Source organism: Gossypium hirsutum, chromosome D08 (genome assembly GCF_007990345.1).
Source record: "Gossypium hirsutum isolate 1008001.06 chromosome D08, Gossypium_hirsutum_v2.1, whole genome shotgun sequence".
NCBI lineage: Eukaryota > Viridiplantae > Streptophyta > Magnoliopsida > Malvales > Malvaceae > Gossypium > Gossypium hirsutum.
Genome location: NC_053444.1, coordinates 50,128,558 through 50,148,867, shown reverse-complemented (window position 1 = coordinate 50,148,867; position 20,310 = coordinate 50,128,558). Strand labels below are relative to the sequence as shown.

General features: G+C 35.0%; 3 protein-coding genes and 1 non-coding gene across 5 annotated transcripts; 1 reads left to right on the top strand and 3 right to left on the bottom strand.

Annotated features, from left to right (window-relative positions):
• Nucleotides 1-14: 14 nt before the first annotated feature.
• Nucleotides 15-6,038, bottom strand: LOC107900924 (uncharacterized). 2 transcript variants are annotated; one of them, XM_041098271.1, is made up of 14 exons: nt 5,007-6,038; nt 4,792-4,878; nt 4,448-4,554; nt 4,169-4,219; nt 3,811-3,982; nt 3,193-3,498; nt 2,888-3,091; nt 2,323-2,799; nt 1,999-2,208; nt 1,584-1,772; nt 1,278-1,441; nt 1,044-1,196; nt 874-952; nt 15-684 (listed from the first exon to the last, which is right to left on the bottom strand). In XM_041098271.1, exons 1-14 carry the CDS (start codon nt 5,430-5,432, stop codon nt 241-243), a joined length of 3,069 nt encoding a protein of 1,022 aa, XP_040954205.1. In that variant the 5' UTR covers nt 5,433-6,038; the 3' UTR covers nt 15-240. The 2 variants fall into 2 exon arrangements, with proteins under 2 accessions (XP_040954205.1, XP_040954206.1); XM_041098272.1 differs by lacking the exon at nt 1,584-1,772 and having other exon boundaries at nt 5,007-5,834.
• Nucleotides 6,039-6,235: 197 nt separating this feature from the next.
• TRNAG-UCC (transfer RNA glycine (anticodon UCC)) lies at nt 6,236-6,307 on the top strand. Its single transcript has one exon. It is a non-coding gene; the product is annotated as a tRNA-Gly (tRNA).
• A 175-nt stretch (nt 6,308-6,482) lies between these two features.
• On the bottom strand, nt 6,483-9,349 carry LOC107900926 (UDP-D-xylose:L-fucose alpha-1,3-D-xylosyltransferase MGP4). Its single transcript, XM_016826709.2, has 4 exons — nt 8,645-9,349; nt 8,395-8,556; nt 7,833-8,048; nt 6,483-7,008 (listed from the first exon to the last, which is right to left on the bottom strand). The coding sequence occupies exons 1-4, from the start codon at nt 9,131-9,133 to the stop codon at nt 6,799-6,801; spliced, it is 1,077 nt and encodes a 358-aa protein (XP_016682198.1). The 5' UTR covers nt 9,134-9,349; the 3' UTR covers nt 6,483-6,798.
• Nucleotides 9,350-10,186: 837 nt separating this feature from the next.
• On the bottom strand, nt 10,187-13,888 carry LOC107900927 (protein ABIL1). The gene is made up of 9 exons (XM_016826712.2): nt 13,318-13,888; nt 12,622-12,704; nt 12,283-12,433; nt 12,092-12,191; nt 11,862-11,954; nt 11,654-11,738; nt 11,494-11,546; nt 11,316-11,404; nt 10,187-10,650 (listed from the first exon to the last, which is right to left on the bottom strand). Exons 1-9 carry the CDS (start codon nt 13,408-13,410, stop codon nt 10,498-10,500), a joined length of 900 nt encoding a protein of 299 aa, XP_016682201.1. The 5' UTR covers nt 13,411-13,888; the 3' UTR covers nt 10,187-10,497.
• Nucleotides 13,889-20,310: the final 6,422 nt, after the last annotated feature.

Here is a 20,310-nt window from a genome sequence, read left to right as displayed (position 1 = left end):
TTGAGGGCAGAAAATAAGGAGAAAGGTAAAACTTAGTGTACAGTTTGAGCCATTCAAGAATATTAATGACCAGAAGGATGCTGTTAGCTAAATACAAAAATTCTCACATTTAAACAAATGATGCATCCTTTCTGACATAAACAAGGCATAGAAGCAAAAGAAAAGGGTAGAAGAAGATCAAAAATTAAAGAATTATCAAACTAGGTTCTATTGCCAAAGATGCAAAAAACAGATATGAAATTAAACTGATGTTACTGTTGTTGAATTTGAGATCTCAATATCTTCTGGAAGGGGTTTCACATACTTCCCTAATGCTTTTTGACGGTGTTTATGCCTCATCCTCTCCAGTTTGTCTTTGCTTTTCTGCTTCCTTGTCTCTTTTTGCCGGTTCCGGAGATTTCTCTCTCTGTCAAGAACACCTTGCCAGACGACCTCACCTGTTGATGGCCATAACCATCGTCTCTTTGGGTGGTCAGAATCTGCTTCCTCGGCTAAATCCTCATCCATGACCTTTAAAGTGTTGAATGAAAACCATTTGATCCACATTTTACCCCTCCGATCCTTGAACTTGTGGTATTCTTGCATCGCACCGGTTTCAGGATTCACATATACAATCCGACGTGCACTGTGATATGCCCAAACATTTATAAGCAGCTCAAGCACCCGTGAGTAGCAATGCTTGTCCTGTAGAACACAATCACTACAATGTCAACAGAAGAATCGACGGACTTTTGAAAAATAATGTAGTCTACCATCTAAAATATTTGCAAAATCCTGATGGAGATAACTCAATTGATGAATGCCATTCAATAATTGTATAAATTATATAATTTGAGATGAACTTTCATAATAATAATGCACTTTATAGTTTACCTTCGAGAAACTCAGATAACAGTGACCACTTTGATAGTGCTCATCATACATTTGTGCATCTAATGCATCCACAAACATCCTGCAAATAGCAAATGAGAAATTAAGTGTTTACGGATTGCAACAGTTTCAACTGTTCATGCAGAGAAGACATTAAGTGTAAAGGCTCTCACCTTGAGAACATAACGAACTCTAGGAAGGACTTTGTTGGCAAGGCCCAACTCTGCATGACAGACCATGTGCCTTCTCCTTCAGGCATGGGTGGCAAAGAGTTGAAATCCTGCCCTAAGCCATACATCCTTTTAAGAGTCTCAGAGAATGCAAGCCTGCAATGAAATGATAAACGAGTTTAGCAAATAAGCTTAGGCTTTTGCAGTTGAAATAATCAGCAAATTTACAGCTCTTACTTGCACTTTCCAGCATTTATAGCGTCACAAAATGACCAAAAGTCCCTCTGCATGTTGTTTCTTGGATCAGTGTCCATCCGAACCCAAAAGTATAGTGCGTCACCATACTTTCGCTTTTCGATGGCGTCTAACAATGAAGTTTCAGCAATTCCGGACAAGGATGCCTGTTTTGGCCCCACAATTAGGTACGAGTAAAGGGGAACAATTAAAAGGACAAAATATATTTAATTTAAGGTGTTGCTAAGCCAAATGGCATGATTCTCACAAATTAATCTAGAAACAAAAGGGTTTGACATATTACAGTACCTTCCGAGCTGTTGCTCGCCATGACTGAAACCCTATCCAGGCATTCCTGTGTAGACGGTCAATCCGGTTAGCAATAGCAAAGAAGGCCCCATATTCATCAAGAGTGTCTCGGTAGTATGGGTTGTTAAGAAGTTGCAGACGAGACGGTCCATCAACATCATCCATCCCAGGTCTTCGACCTTTTGTGGACTGCAACACACATTAGACATTTTTTAAGCGCCACTGCTTTATGGAGATTCGTCAAAATTATGAATTACAGTACCTTCATGCTTTCCTTTTACAACTTCTATTTCTTGAAGGAGAAATAGGTCTCCAATTGTTTACATATAAGTTTTAAAGAGATTCTTAATTTCATTATAAGTAATTTAATAAGTACAACAAAACACAAACCCATATGATTCTTTCACTGACTTACCAATCCAATTCCACGGTAAAGAGAATTTTGGTGCAGGAAAGGCCATGTTCCTTCACCAAAATAAGGTTCATAAATACACAATGGTTGACCAATCCTTTCGAGTTCCCTTTCATCCCTTTCATGCAAGTCATTTCTCATACGGTCCGCCTTCTTGGCATTTCGATATACGTCCTCCCAGGTTCCACGAGGTTGATCAGTTCTATCTTTCAACTATAACATATTTGAAAGAGCATGAAACTTCACTAAGTAACAACTTAAAGAAAAAAAAGCTGAAATTGTTCAACTAAACTTTTGGCTAACATATGCCCACAGAACAATGCTTACCTCTTGCTCCTCTCGTCTCCTTTTAGTATCGAGAATATGCGTCCTTTTTTCTTCCTCCCAAATTTCATATGAAAATGAATCATCCACAGCAATTAATGAACCAAACTTCTCCCTTCGAGAATGGTTCCATTGCTCCTCTAACTTGTTCAAAAAATTGGCACTCCTGTCTTCGAGAGTAAAATTTAGAAAATCCCCAAACAGGTTCCATTGCCATTCTTCTTTTAACTTTGAAGGAAGTTCAGCAACAGCCTTAAGAGGTGCAACTTCTGATGGAAGCTTGAGAACATTTTCCAGTAGAAAGGCATATCCTTCAACAGTTTCCTGAACCATCAAGTTTTTAACAGTTTCTCTCCCGATCGAAGCAATATTGCGTGCCAATGGAGACAATTTTCCATTTGATATCACTTGCAAAATGATTTGGGTCAAAACTTTAATATTCTCCTTGGGAAAAATATAGCCGTTTACCCTGTCATCAACCTATTTGTTATTACCAACATAAAGTCAGTAACTTGTTTGCCTAATGATACCGAATATGCATGAACAAAAGAGAGTGATATAGGCTTACATATTTCCTGATATTGGAGAGTTCTGGTGCTATGATTGGTTTCCCAAGGGACATGGCTTTCGTCAAAACTTCCGGGAATGATGGCTCATCAAGAAATGAGCCATATATCACAATGTCAGTCATGCTCAGAACGTTGTCGAATTCTTCCTCAACAGCCACATGCTTCACCACACCACTAGGATACCTCAAGTTGAGAGCAATTCTCTAGGAAAGCGAAATATATGTGAAATAGTAGTGAGAAGCTTGAAAACTATGTCCACATATAAATTTAACCACAGCACTCTATGTAGTAATTATGGCCATACCTCAACAGCCATGCTGTAGTTGCTTGTTGAATCACTGCTTAAAATAATGATTTTCGGGTGGGAATTTGAATTATTGTCAGCAAAGAGGGGTAATAAAGCCTGCAAAATAAGGGCATGCTCCAACCACAAGCCCTTGTACATGAATTGACTTCCAACAATTGCAATGAGTACTTCATCAGGTCCATAACCCATCTTTATACGCTGACTATCTTTTAACAAATCCATTGCATTCTCTCCTTTCCATACCACAGCTGGAGAACCAGGAATGACATAATAGTTTCCAGAATCAAATGTCGAATAGATCATCTGCAGAAGGTAGAGTAAGAAATCAGATCATTAGAAACAAAACCCAGGTGAGAAACCACTCTTAGAAGCATAAACACTAGATGAAACTGAAATCACATAAACTAGGCATTGAAGTAAAAACTGGCTCAAAATTTAAATCAGTTACTAGGATGTTTTCTAATAAAATAGGAGCATTATCACTTTGTTGCATGCATTTCTTCCATTGCTCTGACCATCTTAATAGGACTAAATAGCACCTATATACTTTCACTACTTTAGTTATAATATGTTAACTATGAACCAATGATGAAATGATTTTCAAAGATATATTACCGGAAGTGCATAGTTAGGGAAGACAACAACAGTAGCACGACTGAAAACTTTTTTCCAATCATTCACAAGCTCAATCTGTCCACTTGAAGTGTATTCTCTAGAACGTATGGCAAGTGCTCGTTCATGGATTGTCCATATAAGTGGAATAGATTTGAAAGGTTCCTGAATAAAACTATAACAAGTAAACTCACTCACGTTAATTGACTTGAACAGAATAACATTCTAGTGAAATTTCTAAACATGCATCATAAAAGATCAAATAAAACAAATTAATGTCTTCAGCATGTATGGAAAAGTGTCTTAAACTTCAGAAAGCAATAGGTATAGAGTTTTGCCTAAAGAATATAGAATAACCTACCTAGAAAAGACACTCTTGGCCTCAAGAGAGCTAACGAGTATGCCGTCATAGCTGCAGAACAATATATCACAATTACATACCAAAAAAAAAAAAAACTTTATATAGGAAAAACTCAAACCATTTTGAGGAAGAAAAGGATGTCTTATCCAGAATGAAAGCAAAAAACCGTCACAATAGCTTGATCAAACTTCTTAAAATAGGAATTAATGTACATAACTTGTCATATAAAATATCAAGCCTAAAGTGGGTTTTTGGTAGATTACAAAGAAAGAAACGTACTTCAGCCAATCAACAGCAATCTCATTCTGTTCGACTTTAAGAATGGTGACCGGAACTCCGATGCTTTGCCAAGCATTGCGTGCAAGACCATCTTCAAGGGAGTATACCTTTCAACAAAGTAATTAAAACACATTAAGCTAAGATGAACCGTTAACTTCATTTGCTAAGATTTTTAGCCCTGTTCAAGGCTATCACTCCAAACATTCCCAGCAATATACAAGCACTAAGTTATCAGCTGAAAAGACATTTAGGGTTTTCTTGACTAAACAACAGAATTCAACAATTAAAACTAAAAGAGGTCAAACTCACAAATCATGAACTGCATAGAACTCATTGTCATTTACCTGAAGTTCATACCCAATCTCTTTCAATGCGGTTGCAATGGTCACCATTAGCAATTGTTGTGGGTGAGCCAATAGATCAGCAAACACCTTCATTTTGAAGTAAAACAGCACTATAAATATCAGCATGCAGCAAAAGATCCAACAACAAAAACTGACCCCCTTAAAAATGTATCCATTGATTGAATCAACAAAAGTAAGAGACAATTTTAACTAACCAATGCAAGCTGAGGTTTTCTATAATGGAAACGGTGTTGACTCCGGTTGAAACCAGATGAAGAATCCAAATTGACTAGTTTATTTTCTCTCTGAAACTTCTCTAATAGCTTGCACGGTTCCAATCTGATATCTTCACCAAAATCTAGCCCACCCATCTCTTTCAAATAACTCAATTCTCCAAATACCGAATCTTTATCATCCAAGAAGGAACCTTGAGATTTGTCCATTACTGAACCGGGCAAAAACATTTGGAAAAACACAACAAAGAAGAGGAAAACAGCAACGGTGCAAATCCATTGGAGATAATCTAGCTTCTTGAAGAGCAAAAGCCGAGAAAATCTCGATCTGGGTCGGCTCGAAAACGGGTTCCTTTCGTTCCTACTACCGGCTCTCTTCAACGAGATCCCGTTTTCTAAGGAACCCATTTACATTCTCATCCAAAAAAAAAAAAACTTAGCTCTTGAAACGCAAAAAGAAAACTCAGTCTAAAATAACTAGAACAAATAAACGAAACACACCCAACAAAGCAAAGCAAAGCAAAGACTAGAAAGTGGGATGTATTAAAGTTTATTTATTACAGAAAGAGGAAGCTTGTGATATGGCAACAATAGCATTTAGATGGATTTTGAATGGATCATTGAATTGTCAAAGATGAATAGAGTGACATACACAATAATTGACAGACGGCACGAGATTTTTTTGGGGGGGGGGCGGGGGAATTTACAGATTTTTACTACGAAGGGAAAGCAAAAGAGTAATAGATTAGTAAAAAAAAACACAAAACGTAAGATCAGATCAGTAGAATTTGGCTGCGAGCTGTAATCTCTTCGGTCGAGAATCTTATAATATTATTATTCCCCTTTATTTTAGCGTGTTCTGTCTTTAATTATTATTTTTTCTTTAGCCTTAAATAACTTTTTATTTATGTTTTTAGCTTTAAATAATTAAGATATTCCTGCCACGTTTTTATAATATATTTTAATTTCAGTAAAATTATCGGCATGGGGCTGCTGTTAATTATTTATTTTTCCTTCTGACCAATAAAAATAAAATCAGTATGAGAGATGACAGATGACAGATGATAGATGATAGATTCTTGTTTATCGCTTTTTATTGAGACCAGTTAGTTTATTAATGACAGAAAAACAATATATCTGTTTTCAGGAATAGTTGGCCGACACTTTTTTTATGGTACTAATATATTCTATCTGCCACCCATTCCAGGCAGGCGTTTGTAGTCCAACGGTAAGGATAATTGCCTTCCAAGCAATAGACCCGGGTTCGACTCCCGGCAAACGCATGTGATATTTTCTTTGCTTTTTGTGAGAGCATTTTTTATGCATAATATAGCAATCAGATCCTGTGTCAGCATTGGATTTTTAGCAAAGCTATCAAAGAATAGATGTTAGCTGAGACAGATATTATAACAGCAAAGAATATATATTGTATTTGCATAATGTTAAGTAAAAACATTGTGACAAAAATTTGATTGATTGATCAAGTCTTTTCTGGAAACAAAAGTTTATAGTGAATTTCAACAGAATATTTGGACTTTGCCCTGTTTGAACACTATTTAAATTTAAAAATTTTGCTGAAGAACTGAGCATTCTTAGCTGCTAAAGGTCCACATCCATCTGCAGTGTCTTCTGCTAATGATCAATGCCTATCCGAGAGCATCGAAGCAGATGGTTTTGTGAAGAAGATTATCAAACTGGATGTTCCACCTCTTAGGACGGTTTTTGAGGATGTAATTGGTTATGCAGAACGCAATCAGATGGTATTCCAGCTTTTTCATAATCTGCCTAGAGGGGAGTCAAGGGCATGATCATCAACAAACCAAAGGCCATAATCTTGGAAGCGCTTGATCTTCTTTTCAAAGCCGATGATGTAATTATTATGAATTATGACGTGCAATCCCTTGGTTTGCTGCACCCATGTCTGGTTCTTGAAGTATAATCCTCCTGTTGGGAATGCTGCCTGAGGAAGCAGGTAGAGATCCACCTGCAGAACATATTATTAATGTATGATTATCAGAAAATCAAATCTTAATACCACAAATTTTAATAATATATCACACACCATCTATTATGAATATTAAAGACAGAGAGCGAGAGAGAAAAAGGGCTCGTAGAACCACAAATCTAACACCCCAGAGACTTTACATACCCAAACCAAGAGCAACACTTTGCAATGGACCAGAAATGCAAGTAGGACTTTCTAAATATTGGATTGGATTAACAATAGATGTTCCTTTAGCATTATGGTAAGCCGATTTCCAAGTTCCCGATTAACAAAATATGCAATTACACACTACTGAGAATTCATTTGAATATGAATGCACTAAGTGCAGCGCTGATCAAAGGATGTACATGTATTAGCAAAGTTTTTTCAAATTATGGCATGTAGAACAAGCACAGGATATTGTCTGAAACTCCGAACCTTGAGGAGCTAGCCACAATTCAGGAACACAGGCAAATGTGGCATAAAATTTCAACTTAACAAAGAAGAAAAGAAATGAGAAATATTAGGGGTATATGCTACAACCTAAAATGGAACTACTGAGAATTCATTTGAATATGAATGCCCTAAGTGCAGCGCTGATCAAAGGATGTACACGTATTAGCAAAGTTTTTTCAAATTATGGCATGTAGAACATGCACGGGATATTGTCTGAAACTCCGAACCTTGAGGAGTTAGCCACAATTCAGGAACACAGGCAAATGTGGCATAAAATTTCAACTTAACAAAGAAGAATACAAATGAGAACTATTAGGGGTATATGCTACAACCTAAAACGGAAATGATAAGAAGAAGCATAAACATACCAAACCAGCAGTTTTGTTTAGAGCCCAGTTAAAAGCAGGCTGATCATTTGCTTTCTTTGCTTTCGACCATGGCTGAGCTTGAAGTTCTTCGATCCATTTCTTCATTACTAGTTTAGCTCCATCTTTGGGACGCAGAAAAATCATGCAACTACAAATATAAGTGCGACCCTTTTTCCCCGGAGGTGGCAAATCATGGGAATGGTTCAAAGCCTTCACCTGATCAACCAAAGAGAAGTAGCATGAAGCAACTTTACGATAAAGAAGCAGTGGCAGCAATATTTCCAGTATATAGCAGCCTAGAGTCTGGGGTAGTGGGGCGACTATTAGGTTAAGTACAAGATTCAGTCTTCGTTCCATCCTCTCCATTCTTTTTACTACTACTATCCATTGAATACAATCCAATTATTCATAGTTTAAAAATCATGGTGACTGTGGAATGGCTTCAGATAAGCTAGAGTTCATTAATTTCTCATGATCTAATAGAATTGCTTAATATTAATGAATATAGTTAGACTATTATTGCCTAACACAGTAAAACATATAGCAAAGTTAGCATACATACAGCAGCCATGTCATCAGTGAAGTAAACATCATGGTTTCCTTCCAAATAAGGAAAGGGATCTCTCAACCACACCATATCAACATCGTTATACATAACATTGTAGCCAAGCTCCAAAATTTTCAACAAATGTTGAGGCCTCCTGGAAGTAAAATTGAAGAATCCCTAGATCAAGCACCCAATCAGCATCAATTGAAAATGTTAGGGGGAGAAACAAGACCAAAAACCCAGATATGTGAAACAGGGATAGAACCTGAGAGCCAAATTTATGGGCAGTTTGTGAATCAATTGCGGGAGGGACAAGGACGGCATGGCCAGGCCATTTTTCATTAACTTTATAAAGAGTAGCGTAATCCTCAGCTATCACAAGGACTTTCTCTTGGTGCTTTTGTCTGGTAATACTAATCAGCCAATTATTGAGGAAAGGCAAGTAAGGTTGACTCACGGCGCAAACGATTAGGGTACCATTTTTGGCGACGAAGGAAGCGGCTTCGGCCAAAGTGTAGTCACGCCATTTGGCAAGGGAAGAAGATGCCTTTTTAGAGTTAGAGAAGGTGGCTACGGGCATGCCAGACCAAGGAACGAACACTCCGAGGATTACCATGAGGGAGAGGAGGATAATTAGGCCTGTTGGACTGAAGATCGAAATGGGTCTTTGCGAGGTTGATGAAGAACGTGGGGAGACTGGGTAGGCGTTCGAGAATGGATTCTGGATGGGTCGTTGGTGCAAGAAGGATGACATTGTTGCTGGTAATGCTGAAGATCATGAACAAAAGAGCTTGTTTATGTAGTTTTACACTAACAGTAACAACAAGATTCCAATGAAGGGGGAAATTTTGGGTTTAAGGAAACGTGTTCTGAGATCGGATCTGTAAACCATAGTTGATGACAATAGCTTTATAGTAGGAGGAAAACAGTAATGGAAAGGATATGATTGTGGGTCGGGTTGTCGGTGTTGAGTCCGAAATTTTAATGATCTTCCAATGCTATCTTACATAAATAATTTTAGTGTTGATGCTGAGTTATTATTTAACTATAATAATTAATTTAAATTTTTAGTTAAATTATTTTGCAACACCACCATAAAATATATAATTTATATTACAACATATTTTTACCAAGGATTTAGCACAATGATTAACAATACAAAAAAACTGTACCAAAAACAAACAAACAAGTGGTTGAAGTTTTGTGTTAGCAATTTAGAATTCAATGTTGAAACACGGATAATGTTAATTTATGTTTTTTTTAAATTGTTGTATAAGGCCTAACATTTAAAAAAATTTTAAATAAAAGAGAAAAATAATAATAATAACATAATTTGAAAAACTCGCACTTTTGAAAAAGATCGACCTTTATTTTAGCACTTTCGAAAAGATTTAATTTTTATTTGACCAAAAATTAAACCTATTAAATCATTCTATAACCCTCGTTTAGACCCAATTTCAACATTTAACCAAAAAAATATTAGAATTCTTACATTTTGCTATTACTATAATTCTACTAGTCTTTATATTATCCATAAATTATAAATTTAATTCAAGCACCTTAATTTTAGAATTTTAAATTTCAATCTCTTCAAGACACTTCAAATTTTGAAAAATATAAAAACAAAAATACTAAATTAAAGAACAAAAAATGTAAATCTATCTGCGTAACTAATATCAAATTTTCACGTAACACATTTGTTAACATTAACAAATATTTAAATCAAAAACATCAAATTAGAATACAAAAACCCTTTTCCACCATCCAAACCTTCAAACACCAATATATAACCAAATTTCAAATGAGATGGAGAATAAAGATCATATTATAGGATTATTGATCAAGACTGAAGCAATTATTGTTAAGAGTGGACAATGTTACTCACCTTCATTATCGGATATATTATACAAATTGCTTATTATTAAAAACCCAAATTAAGAGAAGAAGAAAAAAAAAAAAGAATTTCATCTGGGGCAAATTAATATACTACTACTACTGTTGAAGGAACCAACAACTGAAAAACATCGAGGGTGGCTAATTACAGGCAACTCCATCCGCATAAAGGAGAGATTTTACATAGTGTGGCATCATCGTTGTCGTAAGTTTGTTTTAGGAGATTCATGCAACATATCCAGCCTTTAGCTTCATTTGTTTTTGTTTGACAAAGAAAGATGACAGCACACTTTTGCTCCTAACAGGTGCACGTATAATGTCGCGCTTTGGGTTATCAAATGACCTGAATGCTGTCAAAGGTTTGGAACCCTCCAACTCCTGCCAATGATAACAGGGATTTTACATAAACATGCAATGTAACAAAGTACATAGGAATATTTACCAACCCACTTGGAATCGTAAGTTGGTTCCCAGTTATAGCATCATGCTGATAATATAATGGTATTGTCCTCTTTCGGTGCTGTTGAAGAACTGACGTCCCCTCAAGATTTTGTCCCCAGCTCTGAGGAGAGCTTAAGGGTGCCTCATAGGTAGCTGAAAAACAAATCCAAGCACACCACTGAAGAACCGATGTATGATAGAAATCCATGGTGCTGAAGAGTGCAAGGCATGGATCAAAACCATGACTTCTATGATATAGAGGTTGGATTTGCTCTTTAGCAACCTAAGAGACACCCCTAGGCTCTCTTTAGAACCAGGGGACAAAACTGTGAGGATGTGTCTTCTTTAGCAGCACCCAAAGAGAGCAACCCAATTTGTGTGGTGTTCCCAACACGTTTCAAATTCTTAAAAAGAAATAAGATAAAACATTTTCCAGAATTCACAAATGAAAATGAAATGAAATGCCTCTCTAGCCAAAAATCAACTAGCATACTAATAGGAATGAAGATGACAGTTCAAGATGAATCATTCTTGTGTTAACATAGAAGCATCAATTTAAAGAACATCAAGCACGTATGTATTCTTGCTGATTTAAACATTACCCTATGTGTGATACCCAGTGATGGGACAAGTGCATTAGAAGCAGGAAAAAGTGCTGCTGAAGACTTTGCCCTTGCATTGTCTCCATTCTCTGCCAGAATTACAGTCAAAATACAAGTATTATCATCTAAAGCCTTTTTTAACAATACTAAAAATGAGCTACTGGTCTAACGTACATACCCACTAACTGGAAAACCTCAGAAGCGGGCGCAGGAGGTTTTGAGATTTCATTGCTGCATGGTAAGCAATGTTAATAACTTCTTTCTCTCAGCTGAACATTAGAAGCGCTACACAGAAAGGAAAATATCCATTCAACATAGAATTTTTAAGCCAAACTAACCTTGCTAAAGTTTGTGAAGTCCCTTTCAAAGTAGACTTGGTTTCTGAGGATAAGTGCCAAGAAAGAGTTTTTGATGCAGGAGTATCTATACTTGAAAATCTTTTAATCAGTACCATGATGTTTACATTCTTCCTTTAAGAAATTATATCACAACAATGCAGAAAACAACTAACATAGAAGAGTTCCTGCCTGCTAAGAAACACTATACCTGAAGGCTGAAGACGAGATTTAGCATGGAGATAATTTTGCCTAGGATCAGTCTGTAACTGGGGACTAAAATGTACCTTCTTGCTGACAGAATCTGGCTTAGAAAAAATTGCAATAGAAGAGAGGCAAAGAAACAGGACAAAAAGGAAATGGAAATGAGAAAACATACAAAACTTCAACCCACTAATTAGCTTCCAGGAAAAAAAGAAGGCCTCTATCAACTACTCTTACTCGGTAAAATGTAGTGCTTGTGATGTCTTGGGATAAATGCCAACAACTGCTGCTGCCTGATACCTTCTTTATCCGTGTATGTTTGGCACGTAAGAAGTTTCTGACATTAAAAAGCTTAAATTAGCTGAGGCTCTCCATTCAATAAATTTCTTGTACTAGCATATTAAACCAGAGAAGTACAAAGAGATTACCTGATTTAAACAAGATGCTTTTAGCTCTATGGTAGACACTTCCAATGTTTGCTGCTCAAGAAGATCAGTCAACTTGTAAGCCACAGTGCCAAGGTGATCAACAGCATTTACAAGAGCCCGTACAGCATAATCTTTCAGGTTGTCCAGTACCCTAACAAATGTAAACACAATCCAATGCATAAGCATTGATATGAAAAACATCACAGAAGCAAGCCAGTGCTCTTGGTAATCGATCAAGTTCTGAAATCAATTATGGTATTGCTTGCATGAACATGAAAAGGCTGTTAAACAAACAATGAAGAAACTAAGCAAGTATTTAAGTAAAATAGGTAACCTTACATCTGCTTCTGCTCATTATGGAGATACGACTTTTCGCAGTACTCAGCAGCTGAATAAAGCTGAGGCCTTAAGTTCTTGAGCTCCTATAAAATCAAAGGGTAAACTAATCAATTAGTATAACAATGAAATGCTGGGAAGCTCAAAAACTCATGAAGACAAATTTTGACATCAACAAGGAGAACAAGTTAGCAAACCAAATTAAAATCTTAACTCTTTTGCAGATATTAGATTCAGATACATGAATTTTCCAATTTTCTTCTGATAAGATATTATTAGATAATACAATATGTAAAGCTTTCCCATTGCATAATTCAATTCGAATTCGCATTCTACTTAGACTAATACCACGGCTCTAAACTCAATAATGGGAATTAAGCGGTTCTTTTTCTTCAATAAACACAATAAGAGACTATATCTAACTTACAATAGATTCATCCAGTGCTGCAACTCTACTTTCTAGCTTTGAAACATATCTAACTTTAGTCAAATGCAAAGATCTACCAATATTAAATCAAAAGGAAAAAAAAAACACAATTTTTCTAAGCCAAACAAAGGGAATTTCTTTATTCAGGTCATTTTCTCTCCCTCACATTTCCCCTCAGCAATCAAGCAGTGACTTTAAACTTAAAGTCAACCCAAAAAACAAAATCTTCACAAAACAATCAAATTTAAAAAGTTAACCAGATCTGGTAGAACCTGCAAAGCTTTAACGAAGTTCTTGCTACGCTCCATGGAAACCTCGTCAAAGGTCATGGCGGGATTATCAGGCCTGGGTAACTCCACTTCCATTTACGTCACCTTCTCTTATAAAAATTTCGAGAATCAAAATCGCAGAACCCTCCTAAACCTCAAAAAAAAACCGTAAAGAAGAAAAAGGAAAACTCAATCCCAAAAGAGAGAAGCGAAGGTGCAGTTATTAAATGAATGAAAGTGGTAAGAAAGAGACTAATAAGGAGATTTGGGGTTAGGTTTTTGGTGGAATAGCTAAACAAACTTGAGAGAGAAAGTAGAAATAATAATTTAAGCCCCAAAACGAAAAAACTAAAAGGAAAAGTGAAGTGGAAGCAATTCCAGGGAAAGAGAATTGTTGAAGAAAGTTTTGGAGTTAAAAGCAAGGGAAAATGACTGTCCACTGAGAGAGAAAGAGAGAAGGTTACTGTTTTATTTAATTCTAAAGTGCTAGCGTTTAATGTGGTGGTTGACATTTCCACTGACTTCACTCACACAATCGGTTTCGGTGATTTTATTTCATTATTCTATCGTCACATGCGCATCTAGATTCCCTTAATAAGATCTCAATATAATGTTTGCATGAAGAGAGGTTGTAGCGGTTTAAATGGAAATAAGAAGAAATAAGTATTGTAATAATATCTGTGCCTTTGATTGAGACGCTGAAATGACAACTATACTATTTAGTTTTTTCTGTTTTCTGTTTTCATTTTTTTTAACATCTAACTCAATTATATTTTAATATACTTTATTGTATACTATTATTTTTGTATTTGCACCTAACCTTATATTTTATAAATACGTTTACCAAATATCCAACATTATATTCCATTAGAGTAACATTATATTTTTGCTTAATAACATCACTAGTATTGCGAAAGAGTGTTACTATCAAAAACAAAAATATTGTTAAAGAGATAGCACCAACAATCCTCTCAACATCCATAATCAAGCTAAAACAACCACTATACTAAAAGCTTCCAAAGCAAACCAATAATAAAGATAAAACAGATTTAAATCGATTGTAGCATGGTTGTTGATATTTTTCATGCTTCTTGCTGCATTTTTCTGTTTTTTGCTCTCTGTTCTTCTTCTCTTAAAAACACCAACATTTTACCTTTAACTAGACAAATGAATCATGGATGTGGGTGTTATCAGTTAAGATTTGAAAACTATATAAGTTATATCCACTGGAATCAAATTCCACTATAAGCATAGAGAAATGTGAAAAGGATAATAATGTTAAAAATAATTGTTAAACTCAGCCCAAAAGAAACCGTTTTGAAGTTAGAGAAGGGAAAATTCTAATTTCGCACGAGCTGAAAAGCCCAGATCTAAAATACCCAATACTTTTCAAATACTAATCATTTAAACACATAAAAAAAAATTAGGAATGTTTCAAATTGATGAATAAACTAGTTAAAGCAAAAGAGAAAATTGAGAGAATTTAAAGAGAAATTTACGAAGGGGGGACAAAGAGGGAGAATTAGGATCTTACTTTCTGAACTTTGCTTGTAAATTTGTAAATCAAATCAGGTTTTCTTGGTTTCCTTTCTAGATTTTGCTTGTAATTACCTTTTTCTCTTTATGGAAATCAAATGAACTACCATAACAAGTAAATTAAACAAAGAGAAAGAAATCAAGGCATACACAAATCTCCAAAGTCGAATGATAAAGAGATTTACAACCTCCAAACTAATATTGGAATTGAATGAGGGTTTGAGATTTGCTAATTAGGGAAGAACTGTTGCAAAAACGGGTTTAAAAAATGCAGCGGAAAATAGATTTGAGAAAAAATTAGAGTTATAATTTTTTTCCAAAGCAAGAACTTAGTTTTAATATATATGGTAATAAATACTTAATCAAAATTATACTTTTTCAATTCGTCTAGGATGAATACTTTGACCAAGTAGTCTTCTCTGCTATCTTCAAGCTCATGTCTACTGAGTGCGGGCTTGCTTCAAATCAAAAAACTTTCCACCAAATTACCAGTAGGGCAATTTCACAATTTCTCTAAACTCTAGGGTCAAGTTATAAATATGAAAAATATCTCTAAAAATTTTTTAAAATAATTTCTTTAGAAAGTTTTCGCTCTACAACTTTCTCTTAAAATTCAAGTGTATGAAAAATAATAAACCAAGACTCTCTTTATATAGGGAGAATTCAGAGAGTTCAACTATGATTAAACTTAATCAATTTAATAATAAATTAATATAATACTTATCAAGAAAAATATTAGATTAAATTAATAGAATATTTATTTACAAGATAAATATTAAATTTAATTTAATATTAAGATAATTACTTTAATATTAAATTAATAAAATACTATCAAGATAAATATTTAATTTAATTTAATATTAAAATTATTAAAATAATATTATTTTTGGAACAGTTACTCTGAGATCAAATTATCCAATAGAATCTTAGTAGAAGTGTGACTTTTCCACTGCTCAACCGACGAAAGACTACTCGTCAGCCACCGGAATGCCACCAACACCGACATGTCTGGTGGTGCCATCGCAGGTGCGACACCATCATGGCACCCTCGAGTTAGTTCAGTTGTTGCCAGTATGGTCCGGGCCAATGATGGCCTGGTCGATCTAGTCCTGCTACCGATTGGATCGTTGGCCCAATTTCACATACCAGACCTGGTTCGACTAGTTTTGTAACGCCCCGCTTAATTTATTTCTATTTCTGTAAATATATGACATAAATGTGTATATGCTTTTGTGGTTAAGTGTTTTGGGTGTATGTATGAGGTTTTGGGTTCAAGTCCCACATTTGCAAATTTTGTTAATTTTCTAATCCTAGCCTTATCCTTGGTAGATTGTGTAACACCCCCTACCCGTATTTGTCGCCGGAATAGGGTACAAGGCATTATCGGAGTTTACCGAATTATTTTTTCGTTATTACGAGTTAATTACTATTCATTTACCTAAACATGTCATGGCGTCCTTTAGAGGGGCCTCCAAAGCCCAAAACATACTTCGAGACCAAACCAAGATTAAATCGAAACCATAGGGAATTTTTCACAAAATCCCAATTTTTTTAACTCAATATAATCCTTTTATAAATTTCCAACCTTCCTTGCAATTTTAAGACCGAGACCAATCCAAACCAACCAATCCAATTCAATTAATTTGATACCAAATCATACTTCTATTATAATTATACCATTAGCATATTCATCACTCTTTACTTTAATACATATTCATTAAACAAGTTTTGGCATTTATATAATCATCAAACCATATACATGCCATATAAATCAAAAAGGGAATTTACAAAAGCTACCGAAGATAATCTGGATAGTATGATCCTCAGTGTTGATCTGATCCTCCGTATATTTTTACGTCAATCTACAAGAGACATTGAATACACTCAAGTAAGCTTATAGAAACTTAGTAAGTTCATAGGCATAAAACATAAATCTTACCAAACATTCATACACTTATACATTATACACCATTACTGAGTTTACCTGTCAACCACAATCATTTGTGAGTCCCCTGGTATAAACTCACTACCACTTATCTATTTACTATAATTCTTTTGGGCCCATTTGTCACTTACCATCCCTAATCAAATTAGGGAACGGTTACGGAAATTGAGTACTTCACTTCCACTTTGCCATAGTATAACTATGGTCTTGCGTATGATTACTTATCACTTTCCGAAGCCATAGCTGCCACGGTCTTACACGGATTACATTTATCACTTGTCACTTGTCACTAATCAGATAAGTGTAGCTAAAGCTACCACTTATCACTTGTCACTGATCAGATAAGTGTAGCTAAAGCTACCACTTTTCACTTTTCACTAATCAGATAAGTGTAGCTAAAGTTACCACTTATCACTTGTCACTTGTTACTGATCAGATAAGTGTAGCAAAGCTACCACTTATCACTTGTCACTGATCAAAAGTATTCAAATCCGATGTTCCGCTCAATTTGATCATTTATTTGGTTTTTACATTGTTATTTTATTCTCAATTCATCAACAAATATATCTCATCGTACATTATATAATTCATGAAATTAACATTTAATCATTAAATTTCAGCCATATGAACTTACCTGGGTTGATTTGCAGAATTTGTGAAAGTTCAAGGACTAATCAGCTACTCTTTCTTTTCCTCGACTTACTTCAGGTTCTCGATCTATCAATGTAAAATCATTCACTTATCATTATTGACTTCACCTTTACTCTATTTCACATCCTTAATGTTTATAACCCGCTTATAAGTAACATTATCTATAATTTCACTATTTACTTTTGTATATTCAATGTTGCCCATCCGTGTCATAGTCGCTAAATTATTTTTATCTTGAGCTACAGAACTCCAAATTAGGATCCGCTAATTTTTCCTAAAACCAAACTCACATATCTTCTTACCATAAAATTTTCAGAATTTTTTATTTAGCCAATAAGTACAGTTTATTCTTTAAAATCACCTCTGTTCCGCTGTCTAACAGTTCCAACCCTTCTTCACTAAAAATTAATTATCTCATCGTACAGGATTCAAATGATGTTCCCGTTTGTTTATCTTGAAAATAGACTCATTTAGTATTTTCAATATATAAATTTAAGCCCCTAATTATTTTCTTAAATTTTTGATGATTTTCTAAAGTCAAAACAGGGAACCCGAAATCATTCTGACATTGTCTCACAAAATTTATTATATCCCATGATTTACAATTCCATTGCTTACACCGTTTCTTCTATGAGAAACTAGACTCAATAAGCTTTAATTTTTTATTTTATTAATCCTCTAATTCGATTCCCACAATTTTTGGTGATTTTTCAAAGTTAGACTACTGCTGCTGTCCAAAATTGTTTTAGTGCAAAATGTTGATTTCCATTTTATCCCAAATTTCACAGTTTATACAATTCAATCCTTGCTTAATTAACCCCTAAATAAAGCTAATTTTTTTCTCAATTAGTACTTTACCTAGACATTATAAGTTATTTCACAACTATTGAAATTCAGAATTTCCACATAAAACCCTAACTTCAAACTCTTTTACTATTAGGTCCCAAACATTCACTTTCTATTCAATTCTTTCAATAAAATCGGTATATAAACAATTTAAAGCTCTAATTCCATGCTAAATCATCATATACTTCCAAAACATATTCATAGAAACTTTCAATTTTCTTTCATAGAATCAAAAACTAATGAATTCAACAAGTAGACCTAGTTGTAAAAGTCACAAAAACACAAAAATTTCAAGAAATAATCAAGAATTGAACTTACTTGCAGTAAAAATATGAAAAACCAGCTTAAGGAAACCCTTCTATGGTTTTTTTGCTGATGAGAATGCAGAAAAATAAAGAGAAATCTAGATAATTCCACTTTAATCCTAGCTTTATTAAGTAAATTTTGCAATATTCCAATTTTTCCCTTAATTCTCCTTATTTTCTTGCTGATTTCATGCCTTTACCGTCCAGCCCAAATAGACCTTGGGTCTATTTGCCTTTTAAGCCATCATTCTTTTATCATTTAAGCTATTTAATCATTTCTCATAATTTTTCATTTGTTACAATTTAGTCCTTTTTATTCAATTAACTATTGGAACTTTAAAATTTCTTGACGAAACTTTAATACTATCTTTTTAACACTCCATAAATATTTATAAAAATATTTATACCTCGGTTTAAAATCTCAGAGGTCTCGATACCTCATTTTTTATTCTAATTATTTTAATATTTATTTCTAGTATACTATTCACTATTTCAAAAATTTTCCTAACTTCACATTTAACTTATACTCACTAAATTAATAATATTTTCTACTCACTTTTTGGATTTAGTGATCTCGAATCACCGTTCTGACACCACTGAAAATTCAAGCCATTACAAATTGGATTATACTGTATCTTTAGTAAACTCATATTAGAATGAGCCTACTGGTTCGAGTGGTAAGGAGTTAGTGTGTTGGAGGTCTTGTGTTCGAATCCCTATGTGAGCGAGGGTGTTAATTTTTGCTCGGTTGCCTGGTAGAGTTTCGGTAGAGCTAAAATTCTAAGGATCATGTTGTTGGTTAGTGGGTTAGTGGGGAGTTGGGATTTAGTAGGATTTTGGATTCAAATTAAATTAAATTATTTTATTTTTTCCGCAAATTTTTTTCCTCTTTTCAAAAAAAATCTGACGTTGGTTTTTCCCTTTCTCTGCGTTTTCTGTCAATTGACAATTCTTTTCCCTTGTTCTTTGCTTTTTGTCATAATTTTATTGTTCAATCTCGGTATTGCGATTCTTCGGTGTTATTGTGCGTTTTGGTAAATGGCAATAGATGTTTTGCTCGAGTTAGAGAGAATTTTCTTTAAATTCATTTAGAATGATGTTGATTTTTCTGTTGGTATTGAAATTGTGTTTTGACAGCAGCAAATCGTGAAGAACGGGACTTTTCTCTCACAGAATCATAATTGGAGTCGTTTAGGAAATCGAGTAAGCGTTGAACCCTCAAATTTCACCTTCATCAATTTCATTAATTTGGTTTAACTGTGAATTTAGAATGATTTTGGGAGATTGTTGTATTGATTTTAGGTACTGTGTGGCTCGAGAGTATTTTTGCATCGAAATCGTACCAGGTGTATTCCCAAAAAGCAAAAAATTGAGTTTCGGCGAAAGCCGAAAATGTATTCTGTTAACGCCACACGGGCGTGTGCTTGGCCGTGTGGTTGGTCGTGTGCAAGACACGACAGTGTGATAGTGTGAGTGTGGTCGTGTGGGCCACACGAGTTAGGCCATATTGGGCGTATGGGCCGCATGGGCGTGTGGGTTCTGGGCTCGGCTGTGTGGGCCATACGGGCAAGGCCAATCTAGGCGTGTGGGCCCATACGAGCATGTGGGCCTATAATTTTGAAATTTCCCCTAGGGTCGCACAGGTCGTTCTGATCGACTATGGGCCAAACGTAGAGTCGGTAAGGGCTAACCAAACCCTAAATTATGTGATCT

What these genes read in the sequence shown, in the direction of transcription:
- LOC107900924 (XM_041098271.1), bottom strand. Translation starts at nt 5,432, where the DNA reads ATGGGTTCCTTAGAAAACGGGATCTCGTTGAAGAGAGCCGGTAGTAGG. An exon ending in GAAAACCTCAGCTTGCATTG is followed by an intron (nt 4,879 to 5,006) that starts GTTAGTTAAAAT and finishes TTCAAAATGAAG; the next exon opens with GTGTTTGCTGATCTATTGGC. An exon ending in GTTATCTGAGTTTCTCGAAG is followed by an intron (nt 685 to 873) that starts GTAAACTATAAA and finishes TGTGTTCTACAG; the next exon opens with GACAAGCATTGCTACTCACG.
- LOC107900926 (XM_016826709.2), bottom strand. Translation starts at nt 9,133, where the DNA reads ATGTCATCCTTCTTGCACCAACGACCCATCCAGAATCCATTCTCGAAC. An exon ending in CCCATAAATTTGGCTCTCAG is followed by an intron (nt 8,557 to 8,644) that starts GTTCTATCCCTG and finishes TGCTTGATCTAG; the next exon opens with GGATTCTTCAATTTTACTTC. An exon ending in TAAACAAAACTGCTGGTTTG is followed by an intron (nt 7,009 to 7,832) that starts GTATGTTTATGC and finishes TATGTTCTGCAG; the next exon opens with GTGGATCTCTACCTGCTTCC.
- LOC107900927 (XM_016826712.2), bottom strand. Translation starts at nt 13,410, where the DNA reads ATGGAAGTGGAGTTACCCAGGCCTGATAATCCCGCCATGACCTTTGAC. An exon ending in CAAGCACTACATTTTACCGA is followed by an intron (nt 11,955 to 12,091) that starts GTAAGAGTAGTT and finishes TTTCTAAGCCAG; the next exon opens with ATTCTGTCAGCAAGAAGGTA. An exon ending in ATCTCGTCTTCAGCCTTCAG is followed by an intron (nt 11,739 to 11,861) that starts GTATAGTGTTTC and finishes TTTCAAGTATAG; the next exon opens with ATACTCCTGCATCAAAAACT.